The 26,300-nt window shown below is 41.2% G+C and overlaps 1 protein-coding gene across 3 annotated transcripts in view; it reads right to left on the bottom strand.

Moving 5' to 3' along the window:
* Positions 1-26,300, bottom strand: part of FAM107B (family with sequence similarity 107 member B) — a 58,092-nt gene that overhangs the window by 6,170 nt on the left and 25,622 nt on the right. Inside the window, exons 1-2 of one of the 3 annotated variants that reach the window (XM_029958125.1) lie at positions 9,223-9,338; positions 3,154-3,337 (exon numbers count right to left, since the gene is read on the bottom strand). In XM_029958125.1, the coding sequence (XP_029813985.1) occupies positions 3,154-3,337; positions 9,223-9,235 (197 nt within the window). In that variant the 5' untranslated portion in view covers positions 9,236-9,338. Of the gene's footprint in view, positions 1-3,153; positions 3,338-9,218; positions 9,339-26,300 lie in introns of those variants that run through there. The other 2 variants (XM_029958127.1, XM_029958126.1) reach the window with 2 other exon arrangements.

Below are 26,300 nucleotides of genomic sequence, written 5' to 3'. Positions count from 1 at the left end.
GCTATTTCTTTTATCTCTGTTATGCTATGATGGTTTAAAAATTTGTTATGATAAGATTCAAAGCTCTCCCTGTTATTCAGGTATTAGTGTCACTTAAGGCAGAGCAGAGTGATCCCAAATCTGTCCTTGTTATTGTCATCTTCCCTCTGAAGATGATTATGTGAAACTATCCAGCATTAAGTTTAACATCAACCATTTTTTATTTCAACTTGAAAAAATTCAATAATCTGAATAAGCTTTCAGAAAGCGTATTTTTACCCTTTCCTACTTTCTATACAACTGTGGTTGCCTAATTATTCATTAATATGCATATCTGACAGCATGTCCAATAAAACATTAAAATGCCATTTTATGGTGGCATCTAGGAATGACTCCATCTATTATGCAACACTCTATCCCTGCACATACCCTGACAGAAAAATCAAATATTTAGCAACACCAAATGCTGTTCCCTATTTCTCATAATAGATCTCATGGCCTCAGTGCAACAGAAGCTACAAGATCATGTTCATATTTTATGTTTCATGCTATTTTAAATACATTTTAACACATAAAACTGAAGTCAGGCAGGAAAAGCTGGAGTGATTTTTTTTTTTACTACTACTACTACTGCTACTACTACTACTACTGGATCAGTGAGAGCAGAATCAGTGGAATATTCCACACTAGCAATCAGCAATCAAGACAGCCACAAACCAGAGTCCAGCTGCTAAGTAACATTACTTGTTCCTGCTTTTTTCAGTCAGGTTGCACCATAACAAAGCAGAGGCACGAGACTGATTTGGATGTGCTGCAGCTGTAACAAAGGGGACCTGCAGAAGCTACAAGTAAATGCAGCCTCTCAGTCTAATCAGATGGGGTTGCCAATCAGACCTGTAACAGAACCATAATGTCAATCCTATTTCCACTCTCTTATGTAAAAAAGAAAAGCAACAAACTGGCAGATACTGGATTAACTGGGGTCTTGTATCACCTCCTAGTGATCATTCTGGTTAAATTACAAATCCTAAAGTTTCTATGTAGGGGAAGCAAAATGTGCTACAACACTGGTTAGGGATGATAGGGTTAAAATCTCTGGAAGGGACAGGACCAATACTCCGCAGAGCTGAGGCTGACTCCTAATAATTAAAATAGTTTAAGATAAGTTACCAGTGCCTTGAGGTACCTGAAGCACTACCTGAATCTTTGTTTGCCCAAACAAAACTCCATTTCTGCAAGTAAATAGCTACACCAGTTCAAGGCCCAACAGACGCTGCTCACAGTGGGCATGGAAAATGATCAGACCAGTGCTGGCTAATATCTTCCAACATCCATTTCTCGCTGTTCAGAGGTAACTGGGCAAAAAAGTGAAGCTGCTGGTGTCTACACTGAGCCTTCACAATAAAATAAGCAGCATGGTGAGCAGCAGAAAAGCAATAGAAGTCCTCCATACCTATGACAGTTTGCTGTAACCTACATTACTGAAAAGCCTCCTAACAGAGCTGGTACAGTGGCACAAAGCACTGAAGACTAACTCTCTTCTAAAAAATACCATTTTTTCTGCTGGTGAAATCCCTCAAAGTATTTAATTTCTGCACCAATAAATAAGACTCTAAAATTAACAGCTGCAGCTAATCAAAATCACAATAAGAGAAGAGCGGGTACTGAGGGCTGCACAACTTCTCTGTGTAATAGGATATTCTCCTTGAAGAAAAGAACTTCATACGATTTAAAAGTGCTTTATGCTTTCATAAACTTTAAAGAAAAAAAAATAGTCTTAATTTATTGCAGTCTCCACATCCTTTAGATTAAGATCATAAGTCGGGAAACTTCAACTATTTTTCTTTCAGTGACTATAAACTTCTTGGTGCTAGAAAGTGACTTTGATGTTTAATCCCATTAACGAAAAATAGGACAAACACCTATTTAGGCCAGTTTCTTCCAATTCAGTTGGCATTCTTAAAACATCTTCATCACTAAAGAAATGCTATGTTGTGTATGCAATTCATTTAGAATTAAGTCTCTAAGCCTAGCATTTGTGAAGATTTTGCTATTATACATAAAAAGACCCCTTCTTTCCTCAAAATACTATAATGTCAAAGGATCATGGAAAAAAAAAAAAGGGAGAAACTTTCATAATGTGACTATTCCTACTAAACAGACAAATCTAGTTGTGCTGGAGTAGCCAAAACCACAGCTTTCTACTCGCTGTTGTCAAGGTCCTGAGCCTCAAAAAGCCTGAATGGCTGCTACCTCCAACTTTATTCTCAAATGAACTCTGAAATACTGCTCTTCCACCTCTGTTTTATAGATCCCCAGATCTAGCCTTTGGAAAGTCTATTTTAGGTGGCTTAAATGCAGCAAACCATTCATTTATATCATAGTTTCTGTTGGTTTAAATGAAGGAGCATCAACAGGCTTGGTGGCTTTTCCTCCACTATATGTTTTCTAAATGAGTTCTCTGTTGCTGAAGAGATTTAGTAACAGAACTTCAGCTATTCCTGGGCCAGGTGGTTGTGTCTCTGAAATTGATGAAATAAAGTTACTGTTATTTACATCCTTAAAAGCAATATATAGAGCAACAGCTGTGCATCCCACCCCAGAAGGGAGGAGGCAGCATTTGTGTAACACACAAAGAACCACTTGTGCAGCAGCAGAGCAGGCACCAGATTATGACACTGCATTGTGAGATGGATCAAGCAAACAGACAACAGTTTCATGTGAAATAAACTACATGATTTCTTTGATTTAAAAGTAGCCTCATAAACTCAATGCGCTGGGAATGGTGAAAAACCACAGATTTTATCATTCTTGCTGTTAATAGCAAAATTTTGTCAAATACTTGATAAAGTGAAGAGTCCGAGCCAAATTACAGTGCCCAGGTAATCTACATGAAACGTGACAGGGAGAAGTGAACTCCTTCCTCCCCAAACTGACCCTGTGAATATTCACTAAGACAAAATAAGAAGACTTCTATAGCAAGCTTTTGCAGAGAAACTGAAATTCAAAGAGAAATAAATGCTACGGTTAAGAATCAGAATCTTTTAATTTACAAGATCTGAAACAACAAAAAGTGTCTGCTGGGTTTTGGGTACAAAGTCATTTTGATGAAACTAAAACTCAGTCTGTGTCTTTGGGGTGGGAAGGTGGTACGAGTGATTTTTAGACTCTTACCTTTTCTGATTCATAAGTAGCTCTCTATGGAGATCTTGATGATTCCGGGATGACTTCACAGGATTAATTAATTTCTGAGGTCTAATTAACTCAGGATTGTCATCGTCTATGTAGTCTGGTTCAGCCATAATCTTTCTTGGAAAGGGATATGGATCTTTGGGTTCAGTGTCCTTATTCACAGTATCTGTAAAATAGGGGAAAAACTGTAGTAACTCTACACCAAAAGGCCTTTTAAAGACATACTAAAACATAAAGGCAGTATGTTCCTTTGTCAAGTTATGCTTTTCCTGGATTTATTTTGTCTGTAGTAGGTAAAGGCTCTCAGAGTAAACATCAGTAGCTTCTTTTTAAATAGACAGCAATTTCATAACAGTGGCATCTTCAACAGCCTTCATCCAGTGACTTGGATACACAACTTCCCACCATTTTATGAGGAACTAGACAAATAATTCAGGGTAAGTTTGGGAAGACCCCTATTGATATTAATAAGCCTATTCAGATGAAGCATTTTTAGATCAGCAGTACTGAGTCCCCAAAAGACATTTTAAATACTGACTATATTAAATACTATGAATGAGACTCATTTTCTGCCATCAGTCTCATGTCAGTTACAGGGAAAACACCTGCGGATAAGCCCTGAACTGTACTGAGCAAAAGCTTCCGTGTGGAAACTGCCAGATCTGCAACTGGGGGACTGATTTCTGAGTGGAAAGGTTGAGGGAAAAAGTTAGGTGAGGTTGTTTCTTTAAGGCAACAAAAAAATCCACAGAAATCCACTGATCTGAAAGCAATTGATGATTTATATCATTTGGAAATGCGACATTTTCCTATTCTGTTATGGAAAACCTACCTATAGAAAACTTATCTACACATCAAATCACAACATTTTGAATCAAAAACTGACAAGTAAATTATAGTTTTCAAATAATTTATATGTAACCATTCGTACCTCTTTCCATTAAAAAGCCTCAATCACAAGAAGTTCAGCATCCAAAATAAAGTACATTCAGAGCAATTCTGCCTGCACCAGAATCTGCAATAGTCAGTTTGATGAAACACTGACCTCTCAAACAGAAATGCAAAATATAATCTCACAGCCTGTGGGTTTGCAGAGATGCATCAATGGGACATGAATAAAAGGCGAGAGACTTCCACCCGCCTGACAGGCAGGACAGCTGAATGGTGCACACTGTACACATGGGGCTACGAGACAGAGCAGAGAATCACTGGGATTTGCTGTGCATTTTCCAGTAAAAGCTGAATATGCACTTTAATTTAGACCAGCCCTTCCCTCTCTTTCTCCCTCCATGGGCTACAAAACCTTTGTTCAGTTGCAGTTTAAATCTGTTCACTATTTTTTTCAGTAGGAATCTCATATTGTTGCTCCAGTCTGATTGAAATCCACTTGATATAGTTGAAAGATTTCCATTAATACTCCAGTACATTAAAACTGAGCAGTACCACATCACCCAGCTTGGGCTGCTAACAGGCGAAGAGGCAAAACAAGATTAAGTTTTCAGCAGATGCAGGGAGAACACTCTGGACTGTCCAGTGGACCCAGCATAGACCTTTCAGCTTCTTTGTTTGAATGGATGATAGGGACTGTGTTTTCTTAGTGCTACATCTCATACACCAAGTTTCTGTGGAGTAACTTGGATGAGAAACATCAGAGTGAGCTGCTCTCAGGGTGGCTTCCTTCATGAGTTTTTTAAGGTAAGTTCATATGCAGTATTTTTGAACACAAGGGGATGTCAGGTCTCACAGGGACCTCTCAAATTAATATAAAAATTGTCCACAGTTCCAAACCATGGAAGTGTATTGCTGTACATGACATAAACCTCTCACTGACACTGATCATGCAATAAATATACTTCTCCCATCACCCCTTCAGAGTCTTCCCTGCTTCAATCAAGCAGCCATCTATCACCATACATGCCAACGATACAGGATCATTGGAAAACTGAGGTCAGAAGAAACTTGAAAGACTTCTAATCCAACCTTCTGCTGAGAGTAGGAACCGTTATAAACTCAGACCAGATCGCTCAGTACTTTGCCTAGGAAGGTCCTGAAGTTCTCCAAGGCTGCACAGCCTCTGTGGGCAACCCTCTCACCTGCCTTCATGGTGGTTTTTCCTTACACCCACATGAATCTCTTGTTTCAACTCCTGCCTGTTGCCTCTCACCCTCCAACCATGCACTCTGGTGAAGGGTCTGCCTCTGTCTTCTTGGTAAGCACCTCCCAGGCACAGGGGGCTGCTGTTTGGTCCCCCCAAGCCTCTGCTCCAGGATGAGCCAGCCCAGGTCCCTCAGCCTCCACCACAGCACCTGCACCCCAGCCCATCTTGGTGGCCCTTTGCTGAACTCACAACTCAAATCCCACACTGTTCAACAGCATGCTATATAAACAAAAAACAACCCCCCAAAACCCCAAACCTCAGCAAACTTCTCAACACACACCACACAGCACCTGTTATATGCTGTTGATAAAATGTTTGTAGAGGTCTGTTCTCTTTACCACAGGTAGTGAATAAACTAGCTACAGTTCTTTTTTTTTCTTACATAACTTTTCATACTTCTTCAGTGTTCATGTCAGGCTTACCACAACTAAAATAACTCAAATATTACACATCTATCCTGCATCCAAAATAAACACTCCCTGTAAATATTTGTTTTGCTGTACTCCTCTATCAGTTCTGTTGCACTGATGGGGCTGTGAGTCTTCTAGAAGCCATCTTTCACAAACAGCTCTCCGTTAAAGTAAATCTGAAAATAACCTGCTGCTGCTTCAAGATAACTCTTGTTTGCTTAGACAAAGATGAAAAATGCAGAATTACCTACAACTGTCTGTCATAAAAAAAAATCTACAATTTTTTTTAACATAAGCCCCTGAAAAACAATTTGATTCAATCATTTCTCAAAGTTTGATGCAATATTTTGCAGCATGTAGATTTGGTTTGAGCAAGCCCTTAGAGTGAAGTCTATTTATTCTTCTTTCTTCTGTCCCATCTCTATTTTTAAAGCACGTATTCAACTCAGAGGTCAGGAATCGTGGTTTCCCACTGTAATATGAACTCTACTTGCAGCAAACATGAATGAATAAAACTCCCCTGGGAAACTGAAGACTCTTTCCATGTGTGACTAAGCTGCAAATGATTTCAGTTAGGATTTCCAAGCAGAGCCAGCACCACAGGGCACCCAGTTCCCACTCAGTGAATCCTCTCATACCCTTTGCAAACCTCAGCCTGGCTGGAGGACACTAACCCAGTCCTGTGCAGTCACTGTGTAGTATTATATGCAAACAATACAATTAAGATAGTGTGATCTCTACCCACATCCTTTCAAAGCAAACATTTACAAAAGAACAGGCAAGTTTCCCATAAAAAGGAAATAAAAAGGAAATTGAGGCACAAAGGGCAGACAAGCACCACACCAAAGGCAGACAGGAATAGAGCAGTTTAATCCCAGAGTTTCATCCTGAGATTCAGGATGAATCTCAGGATGAAACACACCAACAAACCAGTCAAGCTCGATGACAGAATCCCTTAAAAGTCCTTACACAAAACTTAATCAATGTTCAAGCAATAACAATTAAAGCATTATTAATTCCACAAGTCTCTAGTGCTCATCACCACAAAAGTCACAGCCCATAAAGCTGCTTCAGATCATCACTAGGTGCTACAGTGGGACATTAATAATCCAAATAATCACTTAACAGGAATATGCTGCCTTAAGAGCATCCGAGAGGCTCCTTTTAACCATCTGCTGTTACAAGATCAACTGAGAATGCACAATCCACTTCTGTGTTTCCCCATTACCTTGCTCCAAAACAAAGGAGATCTGGATTCAGGGGATGTTTTAGCTCAGCTTGACTCAATTTTAATACACCCACTAATTTGGCAGGTCCTTCCCCAGTGCATTTCCTGAATTAGCTGTTGCTGCAGAAGCAGCACAAAAGCATTTATCTATCTTATCTTGTTGTGCCTGAGTAACTCTCACAGTCTTTGTCCACGATTAATCTTAGGTACACGTGGATTTTCATCGAGAAAGGCAAAAAGGGGGATCCTGCATGGAAGAGGAATTTTAACTCCTCAAACAGAACTGTGAAGCAATTTCGATATCCCACTAGACAAGGAAAATGCCTCTGTAGAAAAATTACTTCAAATATCCTCCCAGAAAGAAGTTTAATGTTTCCAGATGAAAAGATGCTCTTAGAGCAATCAAGTACTACCATACAGGTACCTCAGGCTTGAAGAGCCAAGACCAAGTGGTCACATATTCGCAATCCTCTCATTTAATTTCCTCAGAAGGCAAGTACATTCAGGAAGAAGAGAAGACACCCTTCAAAAGTTGATCATACTGAGGAGATACAACCAAACCAGAGCATGCCAGAAGCGTGCAAGTCATTTGGGGGAACTTGTCCAACCAGATACATTTTCTTCCAATGTTATTTATTTTTTATTCTATCTACAGAGTTAGTTTTTTTCCACAAAAGTCCCTTAATGGTAGTAATGCTGGAAGCGTGTACAAAGAGAGCTGCAGACAGCCACTAGTGTTTTTAACAGATTCAAAGTAGATCTTAACAATGCCAGGTTGATTCAGCAGCTGCCAGAGCTTTTGCTACAACAGAGTTCCCATGGCTTCCACAGGAGAGAGAAGTTCATGCAAACTGCCCCCCCCAAACCCTCATGTTTATATGGCATTCAGGGAATTGCATTTATTTTCTATCTGATATTCCTCATACCAGAAATCACCCTCTACATATGGAATCTGAATATAAAAATTCCTGTGAGACACCATATATTTATATTATTACACACATATATGGCATTTTCACCCTTCAGATGATTCCCACAATTATTTCCAGCTGTGAAAGCAGAGGTAGAGTTGAGGCCCCTTAAAAAGCAGATAAATAAATGCCTAAAAATACCAATGGACATGAAAATAATAGACTAGATCAGATCCAAAAGTTACATTAAGGCTAAATTCACGTGATTTCCTTTTTGCCTTAATAAATTCTTGAACTAATATCTTCCACAGAAGCATTATCTCAAACACTGAATAACTCCTGAAAAGGATTTTATTCTCAAAAAAGCTCCAACATCTGTTCTGAGCTGCACTGTAAACCATCAGACGCTATTTTTTAAGACTTACATTTTTAGCTCTTTAAACCACCGCGTAGACTTGCGGTTTGTTACAAGTAACCCAGAGGCATTCTTTGAGACAAAAATATTGTTTTACTCTGCCCTTTCCAATTTCATGAGGAATTGAAATAAAAATTCTTCAGCATGTCTCTGCTCAGATGTTACTCGACCAGCAGCACCTCGCATCAGCCAGCTCGGGTGGAAAGCAAAAGAGCTACTTAAATGCAGAGCGTTTTCGAGGCCCCACCTCAGCACTGTTTGCACATGAAAGCTCACACAGCTTTCGCCTTTATCTATCTGTTCTCAGTGCAGTAAGAGGCACTTGACTCCAGAGATTTACTTGATTAATCCTTGATTATAGATATCATTAATAACTTCCCACAGTTCAGTCTTTAATTCAAAGTAAGAGTTTCTGAAAACAGAATACAAAATACTCTTCCTAGCCAAGATGCTCAAGCCAGACACTGTCCAAGGAATTTGGCTCTTATTCACACTGTCTTCCGTGGCTGAAAGGCATGATGGGGTTTGAATCATGGTAAAAACACAGTCAGACTGCCTGTGGAGGGAAAGGGGAGGACCAGAGAGGTCCTGGTGGCTGCAATTCCTCCCAGCACCTCATGATTTGTTCAAACAAGCTGCCACTTCCCACCTACAAGAGTTTTGCTACTAGATCAGAAGAATATTGTCTTCACTCACCTCAAAATCAAACACATTTAGGGCACTGTGAACTGCTGTGCCACAGGGATTGCTCACTGAATACTGTCCTGTTACCAGGTTACTTACTACATTACTATTCTTCAAACAAAATTAAGATCGTTGGACTTTTAAACCCTTTGGCAGGCATCTGGCTTTTGTTTATGGCTCCAGCCTTGGCTTACTGCTCTTAGGAAGGTTATTTTATCCCAGTGTGCCCCAGCTCACATACATACAAGAGAAGAGCATCTTAGAAACCACCACAAGCTTCTGCAAGGCCAACCTCGCTGCTTCCTGTCACACACTTCAATGTCTTTGGATTCCAGCAGGCAAAACGAAGTAACAAGATTGACAGACTTCTGTCAATACCATGCCAGGACAGTTTAACTTACAGCATCTCCCTGACACTGGGGTATCATCAGTTAACAGTTTCATTATTTGCATGGCTGCCAAAAGACTGACAGACCATATAGACTTGTCTCGAGAACAAGGGTGCTGCTCACTTGATCAGGGCAGCTCATAGCAATCTCAGTGATGTCAAGGATATGGAAAGAAGCAGAGCTTGCTGGCTACTGAAGCTGTTCCTGTTGTCACTTTAGAGGACATTAAAATCAACAAAACTACTAAAAATCTCACAGAAACCCAGTTAACGCTCATTTTCATCCCTTAAGTACTGCTGAGATTAATGTCAACAAAGCACAGATAAAATATCCACTAGATAAGAAACCAGAAGAAAGAGGGTCATTTTAAAGATGTTTGCATTGGCACTGACACCTAAAGGGAGGCAGGGTGCACGATCTGGGGCACTGCTCCACACTGTTACAATTCTCTCAAGTGCAAAGAGCTGCTTATGGCTCCCATTCAATTTAAACACCACCAGGCAGTCTCTGTTCCTGTGCTTTGAAGTTCAGTCAAGTCTTGGGTGCGAAGGGAACAGCTTAGACACCCTGAGAGGCTGAGGGCTAAAGAGCAATGCTGGTAAGGACAGAACGGCTAGTTTCTTAGTCTCTACTTCGAAAAAAGATGGAAGAAGACAGCTTTAAGAATGGTCTCACACCTTCCACCAAAAACTCCAGGCCCAAAGAACAGGAATTTGTATTAATTCAAAAGACATTTCCCTCAAGCTGCAAGATCTGCAATGAAACTCTCTGCCACTGACTTTGAAAACAGCTCAAAGTGCCAGCTCTAAATAGTTGGATTTCTTTCTTCTCTCGCTCAGTTAAAATGCTGAGGAGGTGTCAGTGCAGCTGCATGATGTGAAAGTGCCTCTCCCCTCCTACCACAACAGGAGGTATAAGATTTCTGGGAGAGCAGATGGAGATCTTCCAAAAGGTCCCCTTTTTGTCATATACAGACTAAACTCAGATATAGACTTACCCTGCAACAAACTAGTTAGCATCTGATCTTAAATACAGGCAGTAAAAAAAGACAGAAAGACACTGGATGAAGACCAGCACACTGTGAACAGCGCCCATCTTCCCTAAATCCCAGTCTGTAATCCACCCACTGTAACACCGCGATTCCAATCAGGGACTATCAGCAGATAAAACAGACAATGCATCTTACATCATTTATCTTTCCAAACCTTCCAGCATGTTTATTAAAAGACTTTGTATTCCCCATACTCATTTTGCTCAGGACATTGTGATTACTGAAATCCCTAGACAGGGTTAGGGATGCAGAAAGCCATCCTGATGGCAAGAAGAGGACCCTGTGTTTTTGGACACCTCTCAACAAAAAGACCCTTAGTGTTTTCATCCCACAGAGCAGCATGTGGTGCACATCCCACACCGTCTCATCTATGTCATTCCTTTGAAAGGAGTAAATCATGACTAGCAAAGGCATGCAACTGAATATAGAAATACTTGCACAGGTAATTATTACACCGCAATAAGATGACTTTCAGGAGATAACAGAAATTATGCCTCTTAGGAAAGGCACTCAACAGCACAGTTTGCCACTAGATTAATCCCCAAACATAACGAGCAATTTATTTATACATGGGTCAACAGTGACTCACATGCAATTTTGAAATGACACATTTTTTGAAGAGATTTTAAGATTAGAAAAGCAAATAAGATCAGTTTATACTCCCTGCAGCTGCAGTGTAGCATCAGTGTTGTAGACCAATCAGTGTGGGCCACTAAATTAAAAATCAGGGCAAGTTTGGTTGAATAAAATTTAACTACATTAAAAGATAGGATTCCATATGAAAATTGAGCCTTGATTCAAAATCAGAAGTCCAGAGAGTGAGCGGACAGTTTCTTCAAGGGCTTCACTGTTGCAAATGTTAAGAACTATCAAACAGTGGCACCCAGTGGTAAAGGACTTCCTGCAAATAGGAACAGAATAGAAAAAGTCAGGGGGGTGAAATGGGAAGACTGACCCAAATCCATGTTTACATACAAAACCGCTAAACTGAAAGAGCAAACAGACTAAATTCCACACAATTTTACAGAAAAATCTCACTTCTAAGTCATTCTATTTCTGCAAACATCAGCATTAGAGGACAGTGATTCTTCAAATACAAGGGGTTTAACACCAAACAGGTGTATTGCTGAGGGAGAGGGGGAAATCCAGAGCAGGCAGCGCCTCTTATTAATTGCTGAGTGGAAATATTTCTAACATCTGACTTGAGATACCTAAGAGGAGACTGGGGAATCTTGAATGCTCTTAAAATCTAGTTCACAGTTCTTTCAGGGAAGAGAGAAACGTGGTTGTTTTTGCACTTGTTCTGTATTTTCTTCACAAGATCTAGAGAGTGACGTGTCCCAGTGAGGTCAAGCAACATCCAGGATCAAAAGGGAGTATGTCATACTCCTGAAACAGAAATCCTCTTCTGGATGCTGTGATGATAATGAGGATGACAATGATGGAGGGTCCTAGCAAATATTCAACCATTCGAACCATTCAAGTTTATGTCAGATATAAGTCAAAAAAGGTAAAATTACCTTTGATATATGTGGAAAAAATATTCTGGAAAAAAACCATTTTGGAGCAAGAGAAGAGGCAGGTTACTTGGCACCCATATAAATATGACAAATAGCAAGCAAACAGCCCAGCAAATACAGTTTTCTTAGTTATAAAGAAAATAGGAAGTTAAAAAGCAAATGGAAGAGCAACATCTATGAACTGAACATGCCCTATATTGAGGCAGTTCTAAGAGCTCTGCTCATTTGATTTTTAATAAGTGAAGATTGATACCAGCCTGATAATCCCATAAGCAACAAGCCTGACAATGGTTTAAGAAATTTTGATCACTGTCTAGAAAACAAATTGCTTAAATAAAGACCACATTTCAAAGTGAAGGGAATAAACCCCTAGATTTAGTAAAAGATTTTTTTTTTGTTCAATTGCATGGAGAGACCAAATTACAGGATCATAATTATCCCTTTCAGTTCTACAAATTTAAAATCCATGAGTGCAATTAATAAGTGTTTGCAAGGGGGTCAGAAGATTAAAATCTCTGCATTAATCAGGTAGTTATGCATTCAGTAGCTTGAGCAGCAAAAACGAGACTGAGCAAAGTATCTCACATGCTGCCTCAGTTACTCCAGCACTGTAAATCCCCAAGTCTTGCCAACCAGAGCACAGCGGGGCTGCTGAACCAGATTTTGCTTTGTGCCACGTGCTGTTCCTTAGGGCACAACAGCATCCTGCCTGGAGTTCGGGCACAGCACGATCTGCTGAGCTGTCACAGCTCCCCTCCCCTCTGGGGCTTTCTGAATGACAACTTGAAAGGAATTCTAACCACCCATAAAAGAAGCCCATTTTCAACAAGTTTAAAAACACTGACATAATGAAAAACATACAGTCCACTGCAGCTTGCCAGCTTCCTAAACACTCATAGGTAGTTATGTAAAAGTTAAGTACTTCTTCAGACAGAGCAGATACGTATCAATTACCTGCCAACTCAACAACTCAAGTTCCTTTCATTTTCTAGGAATAAACACTTTTCCTAGGAGGAAGAAAAAAATCAGCACTGGTAAAGATTGCTTTTGTCTTCTCTTTGGTGACAAACGGCTCAGAGCAAGCATCCAGCCTGTTTTGATTTCTTAAAACAGGATAATTTCTTAGAAACAGAGAAAAGGAAACAAAAAGAAATAATTTCCTTAAACCTATTGCTACTCCAAACTAACACACTCCCAGCTTAATCACAGGAAAGAAATAAAACATTCACCTCAAGGAGTTAGTCTTGGCTCAGGCAACTACATCCACATTCCAGCCTGCACTGTGTCCACAAAGAGACACCCTTCATTGCCCAAACCTGTTTTATCCACTCTCAGCCGGCAGAGATACATTTCAGGTATGTGGCTCCTGGCTGCAACTCAGTTGAAAAAGAAACCACTACAAAGGAAGGCAAGAAAGACCCGAATGAAAAGGCAAAAAGAAAGAGACAAGTAAAACTGATGACCAATCTTCCAAAAGTGAGGTAGAGTAAGAAATTAAAGAAAAGGCTGTTCCTCACCCTACTCATGACCTTAACCAAAGGTACGATGCCCTAATGGTTTAAAAGCAGTGAGTGGGTGTAACAATGTGTGGCAGCCAGAACAAGCCTCCTGGAAGTGTGTGCTACAAGAGGCAGGGCATGTACCATATGTGCCTAGAACAGCCAGGCCTGATACACATGATTTTATTAAACTGCAACAGTGATCCACGGGAGTTCTGCAAAGAACATGACATGCCACAGGGCATATAGCAGCACATCTTCTGCTCACTGTTTGCTGGAAGAAATGAGAGTTCTGAAAAAAAGAATTTATAGAAAATAAAAATGGACAAAAAATGTTGACACTGGATTACATTTCTCAAAGCTCATGACTTTTCAGTGGTGCTCTCGATGAGCAGCTACAATCAGCAGCTTCTACTGCAACCTCATAACTCAGGAAGCTGTGACACCAGGGCAGGGCTGAGTGTTGTACATGAAAGTGTAGCACAGCCTGCCCTGCTTCTCCGACGGAAGGGCGTTGTTCTCTAAAGAAACATGCCTCCATCTCAACAATATATTGATGTGTTGCTCACACAACTGAGTTGCCTTTGGCTTTTCAGCCTCCCTGGAATAAAGAACCCAGAATGTCAACACCTAAAACAAAAGCAGTCACACAAGCTTAGCGTGTATACAAGGGTGACTTCAGCTTATCCTCTGGCAGAAGAAATTAAGTTGTGTATGGTGACATGGGCCTGTTTCCAGGATGTTTTCTACATTGTCTTCTTTCTTTGGCCTTCTTAGGCCTGAAGAGGTTCAGGAAGGGAGAAACAGACCACCACTCCCTAATCCCTCAGAAAGGAACTGTTCAACAAATTCCAAGTTAACAAAGAATAAGAAACTAGAGGGATGACCCCAGTGTCTCCACAAAGGGATTGTTTGTTGAGCTTGTGAGCTGGTGGCAGGAAAGGAATTTCCTACAATTGTTACCTTTCTGCTTGAGAGACCACCTGGAGGAAAGTCTCAGGCTGTCCTTCCCCAGTAGCACTTATGAAGAGGGCGAGCTGTGTCACTGGAGTTAGTAGGACCCCTCTGCCCTGCTCCTCACATCCTTCTCCAGGGCTTGTGTGAGAATGGCTCACTTGCTTTATGTGCTACAGAAGTGGAATTGAACTGGACTTGAACTGTAAGAGCTCTAAAGTATGTAAGCTGAACAAGTGAAAAACCCTCAGTAGCACTGAGAGGCACTTCAGGAATCTCCATCAAACCGTTACAATAAACCACTTTTATCTCAAAAAGTCACAGACTCGTTCCCAATGGTGGAAATGAGGAAAACAAAACGTGATATTCGTGTCCCTTCATGCCCCTAAAAATAAAGAAAAACCTTAAGGAAGCAAAAAACTGAAGTGCTGCAAAACAAGACCCCAGTAGAGCCAAGAAAGGGGCTGAAAGGCTTTATCATAAAGCTCAGGCTTTATCATAAGGAAGAACAAAAGCAGCGTGAGGTCACAGCCTGGCTCTTGCTAGTCAAGGTTCACAAAAGCAGCACACAGAGCCTCCAGAGGAGTGAATGCCATTTGTCATTTGCAGACAGACAGCCTGGCAGCCACCTCTCTGAAAGGGGGTGCTGCCAGCCCGAAGAGAAGAGTGTTAAAAAAGCCTCCTCACAAGCCTTGGAGCCCTCTTATTAACATCATTTCACAGGTGACTCAGCTTACTATACAACAGGTAGGCTGAAAAGCTGTCCTCTAGCTAGGTTTTAACAGCAGCAGCTTAATTAATAGGATGAATACCTATTGATGGGCAATCCTAACCTCCATTGCCAGCTGCACCTCTTCATGCCTGAAGCCAGCTCTGCTCTTTTGTTGCGCTGCTGAACACAACTCAGGGGGCTCTGAGCACCTGCTGGGCCTGCGACTGAAGAGGGAGACTTTTCAGGTCAACAAACTTTCTATGCTGGCAATAAACTGCATGTGAAGGACTCCTTAAAAATGTCACCATGTGGTGTCCTCAGCAGGACATCATCTCACTGTCTCAGATGTTTGAAGAAGGAAGAAAGAAATGGCAAGAGGTGTTTCTGCCATCCTCTTCCTGCACTCCTTCAATAGCTAAATGGGCTATTAAAGTCAAAAACCAACCAACCAACAAACCAAAAAAAAAAAAAAAAACAAACCCAGAAAAATTATCACGAAAATTCCAAGGAGCCCATATGAGCCCCAACACTTTTCAAAAGGCACGTGCTGCATCCCAAAGAGCACTGCTTCTTGTGTTTCCTGTAACTAAATTAATTTCTTATTTTCTCCATGACTGCATAACCTACCAACATGTTATGGATTTATCAGAAAGAGAAGAACTGTTTTTATGATCAAGGGTGAAAAGTGAACTGGTATTTCTGTATGCATCTCATGCACTGCTGATTCCTGGGGTTGTACCTCTCTACAGGAAAGGTGGTCTGCAAATGTGAGTGCTGTTTCTAAAAAAATAAAAGGAGGTGGAAGCCCCTTTCCTTTACTGTAAATTCTTGACCTGTTACTAGTCCCATAAATCTGAGTAAAACACACCAACCTGCCACAACACTTAAAAAAATTTTGACCCAAGTTGCTCAAGTTCCTGCACACACCACAACTTGTCCATCATCTTACAACACGATTACTTTCTCAACTTGCTTGCTTAACAAGCAGTGGAGAATTCCAGATTGCAAAGTAGAATATTAACACCTGCTTTGTTTTTTTTTTTAATTAGACAATCACATATTTGCCATGATTGACTGAGGAATTATGTTTTAAAGCTGCAAAAAAATGACTGAGTGTGGGGAATTAATCAAAATATCAAGTGGGAGTGTTCATTACAATGGTCCTGGTCACATCAGAGCCTCAGTAGGAAGGCTGCTCTGCAATTACAGTGAGGAATGAGTCAGGACAGAAGAGAGAGGCTCTATTCTCAGCTCTACCAAAAGCTGGATTTGTGATGCTGAGCAAGTTGCCGAGGCTTAAATTACTCTGGAACAATCTGTGGTTGTCAGTGGAAGACAACATGTTGGATACCAAATGCAGAGAGAGCAAGACAGGCTTTTATGGATGAGCAAATCAGTAAGAAACATCATAAATTACAACAACACTGCTTTGTTCTATTATAGGCAGGATTTTGTCAGAAGTTTTGGAGCTGTTTCATGTTAAGCACTCTTTTTTTCTTAGGATTGAACAAATGCTTGTTTTAGAATCAAGAGGAAAATTCAAACAGATAATTTGCTAAACAAAGTTTAGAAAATTAAGTAGATTGTTTAAAGAATGTTTAAAGTAAGGTACAAAGTTATGAATTAACAGATGTACAGAAGAAAATTTAGAGACATACTAGAGCTAATAACACAGAGGCTGTGAACTTGGTGCTGAAAGAAATGCAAAGGATTTGCAAGCCTCATGCCTGAAGGACTGACACCATTTTCACTCCAAGCCTATCTTTATGAATTTCTTCCTTCCCAGGTTATTACCAAAGTCCCCAGTGTTTTCTTTTATTTGTTATTTGTCTGTGGATTTATCATCTCAACAACAAAAAGAGACACATTAAACACATGCTTTTTTAAGCTGCACTAGTAAACATGTTCTCAGAAATGACTCCAAGATGAAAATGCACATTGAAAAGCCAGAATGAGAGCTGGGAGCCTGAGGGCTTTCCTATCCCACTGCTGAATACAGCATGTTCTTCTTGAGCATGTTAGTAATAAGACAGAGACATATTTATCAAAATCTGTCCTCTTTAAAACAGCATGTATTCCTCAACAGCCTTGGTGCTCAGCAGGGTGTAAATGCTGTACCTTCAGCCACTACCCCAATGGGAGTTTATATAATGTTATACAAATTAATGTTTAAGATTATGGCAAATGTTTGCTACAGTTAAGTCCCATTTCATCAAGGGAATGTTAATAGTCATCCTTTAATGTGAATGTTTACAAGTCAGCCTTAACTTTTTTCATATCATCAAAGATAATACGATGTTAAACATAATATTCTGACCTGCTATACTGAACCCAGCACCCAGCCTGCACAGAGGATGTTGTCCCACCTGCTATAATATTGATCCCCAAAAAAGATTGGAAAAGCTGCACAGAAATACAACAAAGGCAGCGACAGCATCCATTTCCAGTTTAGGAATGCATTTGGCTACAAAAGCAAACAAGCTGGGAGAATTAATCCAGGAGCCTTCCCCTGACAGATTTGTCAATAATACTTCTTGTTCTCTCATCTGCACCTTTCCAGCACTGTTGAGAGCCAGCAACATCACGGGCACCAATGGCACCACTCTGCGACCTGTAAATGTTTGAACATGGTGAATATGGTTTGAACACAGTGTTTGCTCATCCAGGTGTGCGTCTTAAGGATCTTTCCAGCAGAAAATGGTTTGCTCCAGCCAGTCCCAGATACCCATACTAGTGAAAATCAGCACATGGCTCTAATCCATATCAGTATCCAGTGAAGTTACTCCAGAGTGGGAACAGCCGTGCCAGCATAAACACAATCAACTACTGCAGAGAATCCTGCCACTTCAACCCTACAGACAAAGCAGAACAACTTGCAGGAAAAGGTTATAATCCCAGTGATGCTGAACTGACAAGATTTCAATCATATTGAAGTTTCATTAGAGCTCACGTTATACATTTATTTTACAAAAGGCAGTTGGAATCAAAATTAGAGCAACCTCACTGTTCACACACACTTGAGGGAGCCACTGTGCTCCATCAGTCTACATAGAGGGCTGAATCATTATCTCCACTTTATATTCTGTATCTTCCTGGAAACCAAAGGCCTCTGGGACATAAAATAGGAGAATTTTTGTAAATTTTCTGACTGCTCACAATGTTGCATCCCTCCAGAGAGACACAACTGTCAGCTCATCTTTCACACAAAGGTAACATCCCACATCTTAGGTAACTGTTTAGTTCAGATTTTCCAGATAAAAAAGATGTTGATTGCCACCTTCATCCCCAAACCTCACCTTGACAGCGCTATGAACCTGTTTGCTGCAAATTGGGCAGCAGGAGGTGCAATATTATGTGCCTTTGAGTAGGGTGACAGTCACCCCCATGAGAGTCCACCAACACAGCACCGTCTGGTATGTAGCTAAGCTAGCAACCCCACAGTTTTGGGTTAAACAGTCTCTTTCAAGAGCCATTTCCCTCTCACCAACACACCTAATTACACATACACCTCAGGGCCTGGTGGAGCAAACAGTAAGTCTTTGTGGTTGGACAGGGGTGCAGATTTTGACTCAGGAAGTGTATGTCTGCAAATAATTTTTGATTTACATCCTACTGTGCTCAGTGCTTTCCTATGGCTTCTATTCAACATAAACATTTACTACCATTGAAAACTCAGTGCTTCCAAGACAACAGTGTTTAGTTAAATTCACACAGTGATAAAAAAATTACAATAAGACCATGAGAGGTTTGAAATCAATGGATGAAATTTGCCAGACAGCAACAGCAGGTTTACTAAAGTGCACACCAGCAAATGTGCCTGTTCACTCTCAGAAGTACCACTCTCACTATTAGGGAGGTTAACAAATTTGTTAGTTGTTTCTAGCAGAGCCAAAATGAGTATGTCTGTAAAGGCTAGACAGACACTTATCAGGAAAAAGAGATCTATGGACAATTTCAGAGTTCTTTAATGTCATCCAGAGAGTATTTCTGTTGCCAGAGGGTGCTGACATCCATTTAACAGAAGACCTCTGAACATGACTTTTAAATATCCCTTCCCAAAAACCTCCCATGGGACAGCTGCATTACTTCAACAAGTGACTCGAGAGGCAGGAGGAGGCAGTACGTTAAATGAGTAAGGCAGACACACAGAAGGCCACAGCAACAGGAATTTCATCCAATTTCTCACATCTCATTCTACCCTTCTTTACATCAGATAAATCAACATAGTTCAGCTGTAAATGCCTTCTCTTAATCTACCCGATACCACAGTTAAAAGCATCGACTCTCTCTGTCTCTCTTAAGACTTTATCCCACTCTAACCCTTATTTATATCATTATGATTATTATCTAATTATAAACAATGACTTGATTAAAACATACATATTTATAGAAGCAGTCATGTCACCTACCTTTAGGCCTTTAACTGCTGCAGCTAAAATGGGAAAGCAAGCTCCTTATAGCATTAGCATGGTTATCCAGAGGGCAAATGAAAGCAGTGCTAAAGTCAAATATCCTCACTCTCAAGCAGCTTCCAGACACCCCTGCCTTCCCCCTCTGGAGTTAGGAGATGTCCAAGGAACCTAGAGTCCCAAACTGCTTTTTAACAGAAGTGGGCAAGATCCCTTCAAAAATCAAAATAATTAGAAATTCCAGCCCAAATTTCATAAACTACAGTAATACTGAACAAATCAAACCTGCCACTGCTTTCTACAATATCTCCAGTATGCCAGTTACTTCCAGCTTCACAAACTGTATGGTGTAAAACCATGGAAAATACTCAGTTTAATCACTTCCTGTATTATTCACCACATTGTGTGCAATACCTTGTGGATTAATTATCTAGATAACAAAGTGACTGCAAGTGCCACTAATGTTGTCAGTCTGAAGTAGTCATCTAAAGAATGAGAGCAATGTGCCCCTGCTATCTACGGTGTGAGAGAAGCTGAACCGAAGAACCCCCTCCTACATGCTATATATAGGTGAAGAAAACCCACCTTCCTCCCTGTGCAGGAAGGTGACTAAACCATTATGCAACTGTGGAAAGCCCCAGTGATTGGGAAAATTGAAGAGGGGAAAGAGTTTTTACACCTGGAAGCCGAATGGTTTAAAAGAATTGAAAGAAGGGTCACCAAGTCTAACGCATCTGAATTTCCTTCATTTGAGATCCAATGAGGAGCCAGAGCCTGTGAAGTAAATGCTATATGGTGAAAACTATTTTTTAGTTCTCTGTGTAGAATCCCAAAGAGTTGTGCAATACCATCAATGGCTGAACTCACTGCAGAGCCCAGTGGATACCCAGCACTGCCTGGTGAGAGGGTGGCACACATAAGCCCCCCCCTGCCCCAGGCACCCAAACTGCCAGAAATGCTCATCTCCTGGCATGGAAGTGGCTAGCTAAACATCAGGCACAGGGCAAGGGTGGAAGAAAGACATGGTCACTCACTCAGCAGGGCAATCCACTTCCTCTAACACTGACATCTAAAAGATATGTGCCCAGGCTAGGCTGGTCCTTTTGGTTGGTCTAAACCAATCCAGACTTTTTAAGCGGGTGGGGGGGGTGGGGGTGGGGGAGGGAAGAGAACAGCACTTATGCTATAAATAAATGCTGAAGAGAGTTGAGGCTGTTCAGCTTGGGGAAGAGAAGGCCCAAAGACCTTATTGTAGCCTTTCAATATATAAGGGTAGTTCATAAGAAATATGGAGAAAGACTTTTTACCAGGGTCTGTAGCAACAGGACAAGGGGCAAAGTGAAAAAGGGTAGGTTTAGGTTGGACACGAGGAAGAAATTTTTAACGATGAAGGTGGTGAGACACTGGCACTGGTTGCCCACAGAAGCTGTGGATGCCCCATCACTGGAAGTGTTCAGTGTCAGGTTGCAAGGGGCTTTGAGCAACGTGATCTAGTGAAAGATGCCCCTACTCACTGCAGGGTTTGGACTTGATGAACTTTTAAGATGTCTTCCAACTCAAACACTTCTGTGACTCTAGACTGATCACATTTATATTAGGATAGGATAAACATGTGTTGGGGGTGCTTGTTCTGGTGAACAAAAGCAGTCCAATACTGAGAGAGACACCACACCCAAAGTGAGAGAGCTCCTCTCTGGACCCAGGACACCCACACAAGTGAAGGAAGCCCTCAAGAAGAATTACTGCTCTCCCTAACCACAGATGTGGCCACATACCACCACTGGGAACACAGCTGGAAACATCTCATTTCCGTGTGTCCTGGTTAGGCAAGAGGCACGGACTTCTGTTTGAAGGCGATCTAAACTGCACTGCTGGAAATAGCAGTGGAAATATTTCTGTTATTTCCAGACCACCAAACACAAGTAGCACTTGCTAGTTTACTACTCTGGTTTCCAATTTGAGAAATGCCTTTAATGGAAGCTCTTCCTTTAACACAAACCAAATGCCACTGAACATAAATGTGCCTAAACTACGTCTCCAAGACAGCTCTGTTTTTAAATTAACTGAGCATGTTCTAATGTAAAAAGAGGGGAGAGAAGTGAAATAAAAAAAACAACAAAGAGGAAAAGAGGAGGAAAATCCCTCTTATGGCATTTTTCTTTCTGTGAACACAGGAAGAAACAGGTGTTGGTACAAGCAGAAAGGAAGACAGATTTACATCTCAGTCTCAAAACAAAGTGCTATCAGCAAAAATATTACATTATTGAGGCAGAGAGAGAGGAAGTTGCAAAACTGCTTAACAAGAAGCTGTGGGGCTTTTCACTCAGTGCTGTAGCTGAGGAAAATAAATATACATTTTAAATATCAAAGAATAGTTTGGGTTGGAAGGGAACTTAAAAAACATTCAGCTCCAATGCCCCTGACGTGGGCAGGGACACCTTTCACTAAGCCAGGTTGCTCAAAACCCTGTTCTGTCTGAACACTTCTAAGGATGGGGCAGCCACCACTTCTCTGGGCAACCTGTTCTGCAATTCACCACCCTCAAAGTAAAGAATTTCTTTCTAATAACTAATCTAAACCTGCCCTCCTTCCGTCTAAACCCATTCCCTCTTGTCCTATCATCACATGCCTCCTCCAGCTCTCTTGTAGCCCCTTCAGGTACTGGAAGGTGCTCTAAAATCTCTCCAGAGGCTTCTCTTCTCCAGGCTCAACAACCTCAGCTCTCTCAGCCTCTCTCCATAGCAGAGGTGCTCCAGTCCCCTGATCACCTTCGTAGCCTTCTGTGGGCTCACTCCAGCAGGTCCCTGTCCTTCCCACATTGAGGGCCCCGGAGCTGGGGTAGGGCAGGACTTAGCAACTCAGTAACAACAGTCAAACAAATTAAATGCTGCATCTGTTGTTACAATTAAATTAAGCAAGTACTGATAGAATCGTGTATGTTTTCCCCTTGTGTACCATGCTCTGGGCAAAGATATTCTGTAGCTGTATGTGTTTCCTGGGCTATAAATTAAACACAAGCCAAATTCACCCTTTCCATAATGCTATTAAAAATTGAGGGAAATTACTCCAGGGATAAATCTGGCCCAGTGATGTTTTTCAACACAACTGAGTTTCAGAATAAATTCTACTAAAATAGGGCTGTGTGGAAATACTTGAAACATTTTCACTTGTGTTCCCAGAGCACTTGTTTAAAAATATATTGGAACAGATAGTTCCCAGTATTAAATAGATGGAAAATTTGAAGACAGTATTTTAGAATACTCTATTTTCAGGTGATCAGTCTGATATTCTTTTTGTTTGGTTTTATGGCAGATGGTTGTGTTGTTGTTGATATTTCAATTTTTTTTGTGTGTGTTTTCTGCTTTTTTTTTCTGGGGGTGAGGAAGGATTACAGGGGGGTTTGACTGTTTTAGGGGTTTGTTTCTTTTGGTTTTTTTTTAGTAATTCAATATTTGCAGTCTTAAATAAAGGCCACCCTATGTGCAGCTCAGCCTGTGTGCCACAATTTGAGGAGCTCAAAAATTACAGGTGTACATGGAAAATCAGACCAGTGTATTCAAGATTTCAAATTTTTTTTACACTGAGATTACACAATCTGACAAAATATTACTACAAATAGCATCAGGTTAGACTCTCAGGTGGCATGAGCCAGAGCCAGTCTATTGAAATCAATTAATCTTCCTCAGCTTATCTGACTCACTCAGGGAATGTGGGCAATATTAATATTGCAGTTATCCACAAAGTCACAGGTGAAGAAATGCTGGCAAGAGCAATGGCCTCAGGTAACCTCCACACACAGCAGCACGACACTGCAGGCCTGCACGGATGCGCCCGGAACGCTGCTCCCACAAAAGAGTCCATCAGCTAGAATGATGAAGACAGTCATAAAACACTTTCAGAGTTGCTGAAAGCAATTTATCTACAGCAATTTGCACAACCAGCAACCATTGTAATCACATTTTTGTAGAAACCTAGAACTTTGAGAGGCCACTCACCCCTTCTCTGCCCCAGGGTTAGCTGTCATACACCTACACACCCCTGATGTCTCCTCCTTCTGAGGAAGTTTCTGAGCCAATTTTTTTCATTCTTGATCTTAATCCAAAAACGTGATTTAAACCCGGTTGTTCATCTCATTTTAAGCTCCAGGCGTTGACATTTAAGGCTAATAAATATACAGGACGTCAAACTGGCTGGTTAGTTCCGATGTGAACATGGAGTTGAGCCTTTGCTAACATGGGAACAGCAGAAGATATAAACAGGTAGGATTAATGACTTCTTTAGAGCAGGAGTCAGATGTAGCAGAAATAAAAAAATCTGTTCACCAGACTTTTTTTTTTTTTAACTCCACTGCTGGAGATATTTTTACCACATCTGGACAAGACTACAGAGGTCATGAGAAAACCTGCAATGGCCTCATCGAGGCCATCGTCTCCTCCACAGGCACTGAGAGGCAGCGGGTGTTCCCACTGCCATACAGAAGAGGCCACTCTGTTCCCAGAGAGAGCTCTTCTCTCCAGCCTTGCTCTGCCCAAGCCTGGTTTTGACCCCCCCAGCTTTTACAAGCTTGTCACAAAGTCCCCTTGCAGTGGCAGAGGGGCCTGTACTTCTCCTCTCCTCTGTTTTCCCACCAGAAAGTCACAGGCTCCGCAGAGTCCCACAGAGCAGACAGCTCCCAGATCTCCTGCCTCCCAAACCTCCTGGAGCACAAATCTGGAGAGAAAGTCTGTGGAGGGAAGAAAGGGGCAGCTGGCAGGGGAAGCCATTAAATGTGCCATTTTGCAGAAACAGCACTTGGATGGCTCTCAGCAGCACAGAAGGATTCATGACTAACATTGCTGCTGATGGTTCTTCTGTGGTAAGGTAAAGGGAGAAGGGTCTGGATATCAGATCCTGGTCTTAAAAAAAGTTTTAAATTATTAAAGCAATGCCTGAATCCTTGTAACAAGCCACTGCAGCTTATTTAAAGAAAATAACGCACTAATAAGAACATTTATTTCCCTCCACATCTTCCAAGCATGGAATCACTAGGATCTGTTTGGAAATGTTTCCATTGCTTCTGCCACAGTCCTGAAAACAATGCTGTGCTTGTGAAGAGACGCAACCTAGTCTCCTCATTGAGATTCTAAGCCAGAATATCTATTTCTTCTATTTTTCCCCTATATATTTCTTTGCACGCAATTATTCAGAAAAATCATACTCTTTAATCTCTTGGGACTCAGTTTATTGCAATAACTGAGAGGGCTTTTTTCTTCTCTGATGTTCTGTTTTTCAGGGTAAGATTACTTTTTGTGTGTATGATCCTTTTTCAATTATGCAAAACCCAAGGCAAAAGTGTAATAAAAAATGCAACAACTCTGTTGCTTATTTTTGTGGTTTGACATTTTCATTCCATGTCATAATGAGTCTAATCAATCTCTCCTGCATTACACACACATCGTATTCCTAACCAGTAGCAATTAGAAATAGATAGCCATTTGCTTTCTTCCAGAATTGTAGAAAATTAATGTTACTTGTCACAAAAGAGTTCAGACTACAAAGAGCAATACACAAAACACTAAGTATTTTAATTTAACACCATTCTTCATGCAGTTGTCAAATCAAAAGCAACAGTGTTAAATTCTATTATTAGTCATCCTGCTTGGATCACCAATAAAGGCATTAATGAGATGGAGACCTGCAAAGCGTTTTCTTAGAAGTCACAGAATCACAAAATTAAACAATTTAGTCCTTAGCATTAAAAATCCTCAGTAAATCCCACAATCACCAAGAAAAGGTAAAAGTACTGAACAAGAAGCACCTGTAGTGGCTCTGTTGCTTTCTGTACAAGTGAGGGGCAGGGTATCTCTTGGGTGACAAACGCACAAGACTTCCTGTGACCCACGTTAGAGATGTTGTACCCGCTGTGATCAGGAGCCCCACTGGCAGATTTCCATCCCAGAGCTTGAATTCTCACAGCTGCCCACACACAGGACTTTCCTACTCTCCTCCAACACGCTTCCCCTTGTTTTTGGAAAGGCAACAAGCACAGTTGTCCCAGTTAAGCCAGAGGTGTCCTGCACCAATTCATGCCCTCCTGAAGACCCAACTGGTCTCACACTGGCAGCTGCAATAAAAGCAACTGTTCTACATCCACGAGCAGCATCCAGTTGCTGCAACAGCCAGCTCTGTCCCAGCTGACGGAAAGGGGAGATGGCAGTGTTGTCTTCATATTGGTTACTGAGGTCTGGCCTTTAATTTCCCTTGGAAGCTTGTCACTGCCTATTGGATTTGCTCACTTGGTCTGTCAGACTCTTATTCCTTAAAGAGTTCAAACACTGGGAAAAAAAGAGGTAGAAGCTGGAGTAAGACTGAGCTGTTTCATATCTGTATCTCTAGAAGTGGCTGTATCACATCTGGAGTCTGTTGGCCTTCTCAGAGGTCAGAAGGCCACCTCAGTTTCAGTTCCCACTGCTGCCTGTCAGTTCCCATTCCTCAGCTCTCAACCATCTACTCAGATGTGACACCCATTTCATAAAAACATCCGCCTGTTCCACATCCGTTAATGGGAAGAAATAAAAAGCTGAGTTGTGCAGATGTGCAAAGCTCAGACAACCACAGGTCACTGATCAGAGAAGCTCTCCAGGTGTATTCACTGGGAAAGACGGCACGAATTTTGTTCCCTCTCAAGGTAACCAAACAGACAGCAACGCCTATTGCAGAATTGCTTCACGAAAAGCGAGTGACACAATGAGGGGTCCAGGACTTCTGCACACAAACCCATTTAGTGTGAAACCCAGACAGCATAGACAG

Source organism: Manacus vitellinus, unplaced genomic scaffold (genome assembly GCF_001715985.3).
Source record: "Manacus vitellinus isolate BGI_N305 unplaced genomic scaffold, ASM171598v3 scaffold_13_pilon, whole genome shotgun sequence".
Lineage (NCBI taxonomy): Eukaryota > Metazoa > Chordata > Aves > Passeriformes > Pipridae > Manacus > Manacus vitellinus.
Note: the sequence above shows the minus strand (reverse complement) of the source record. Positions and strands in the feature narration are given on the sequence as shown.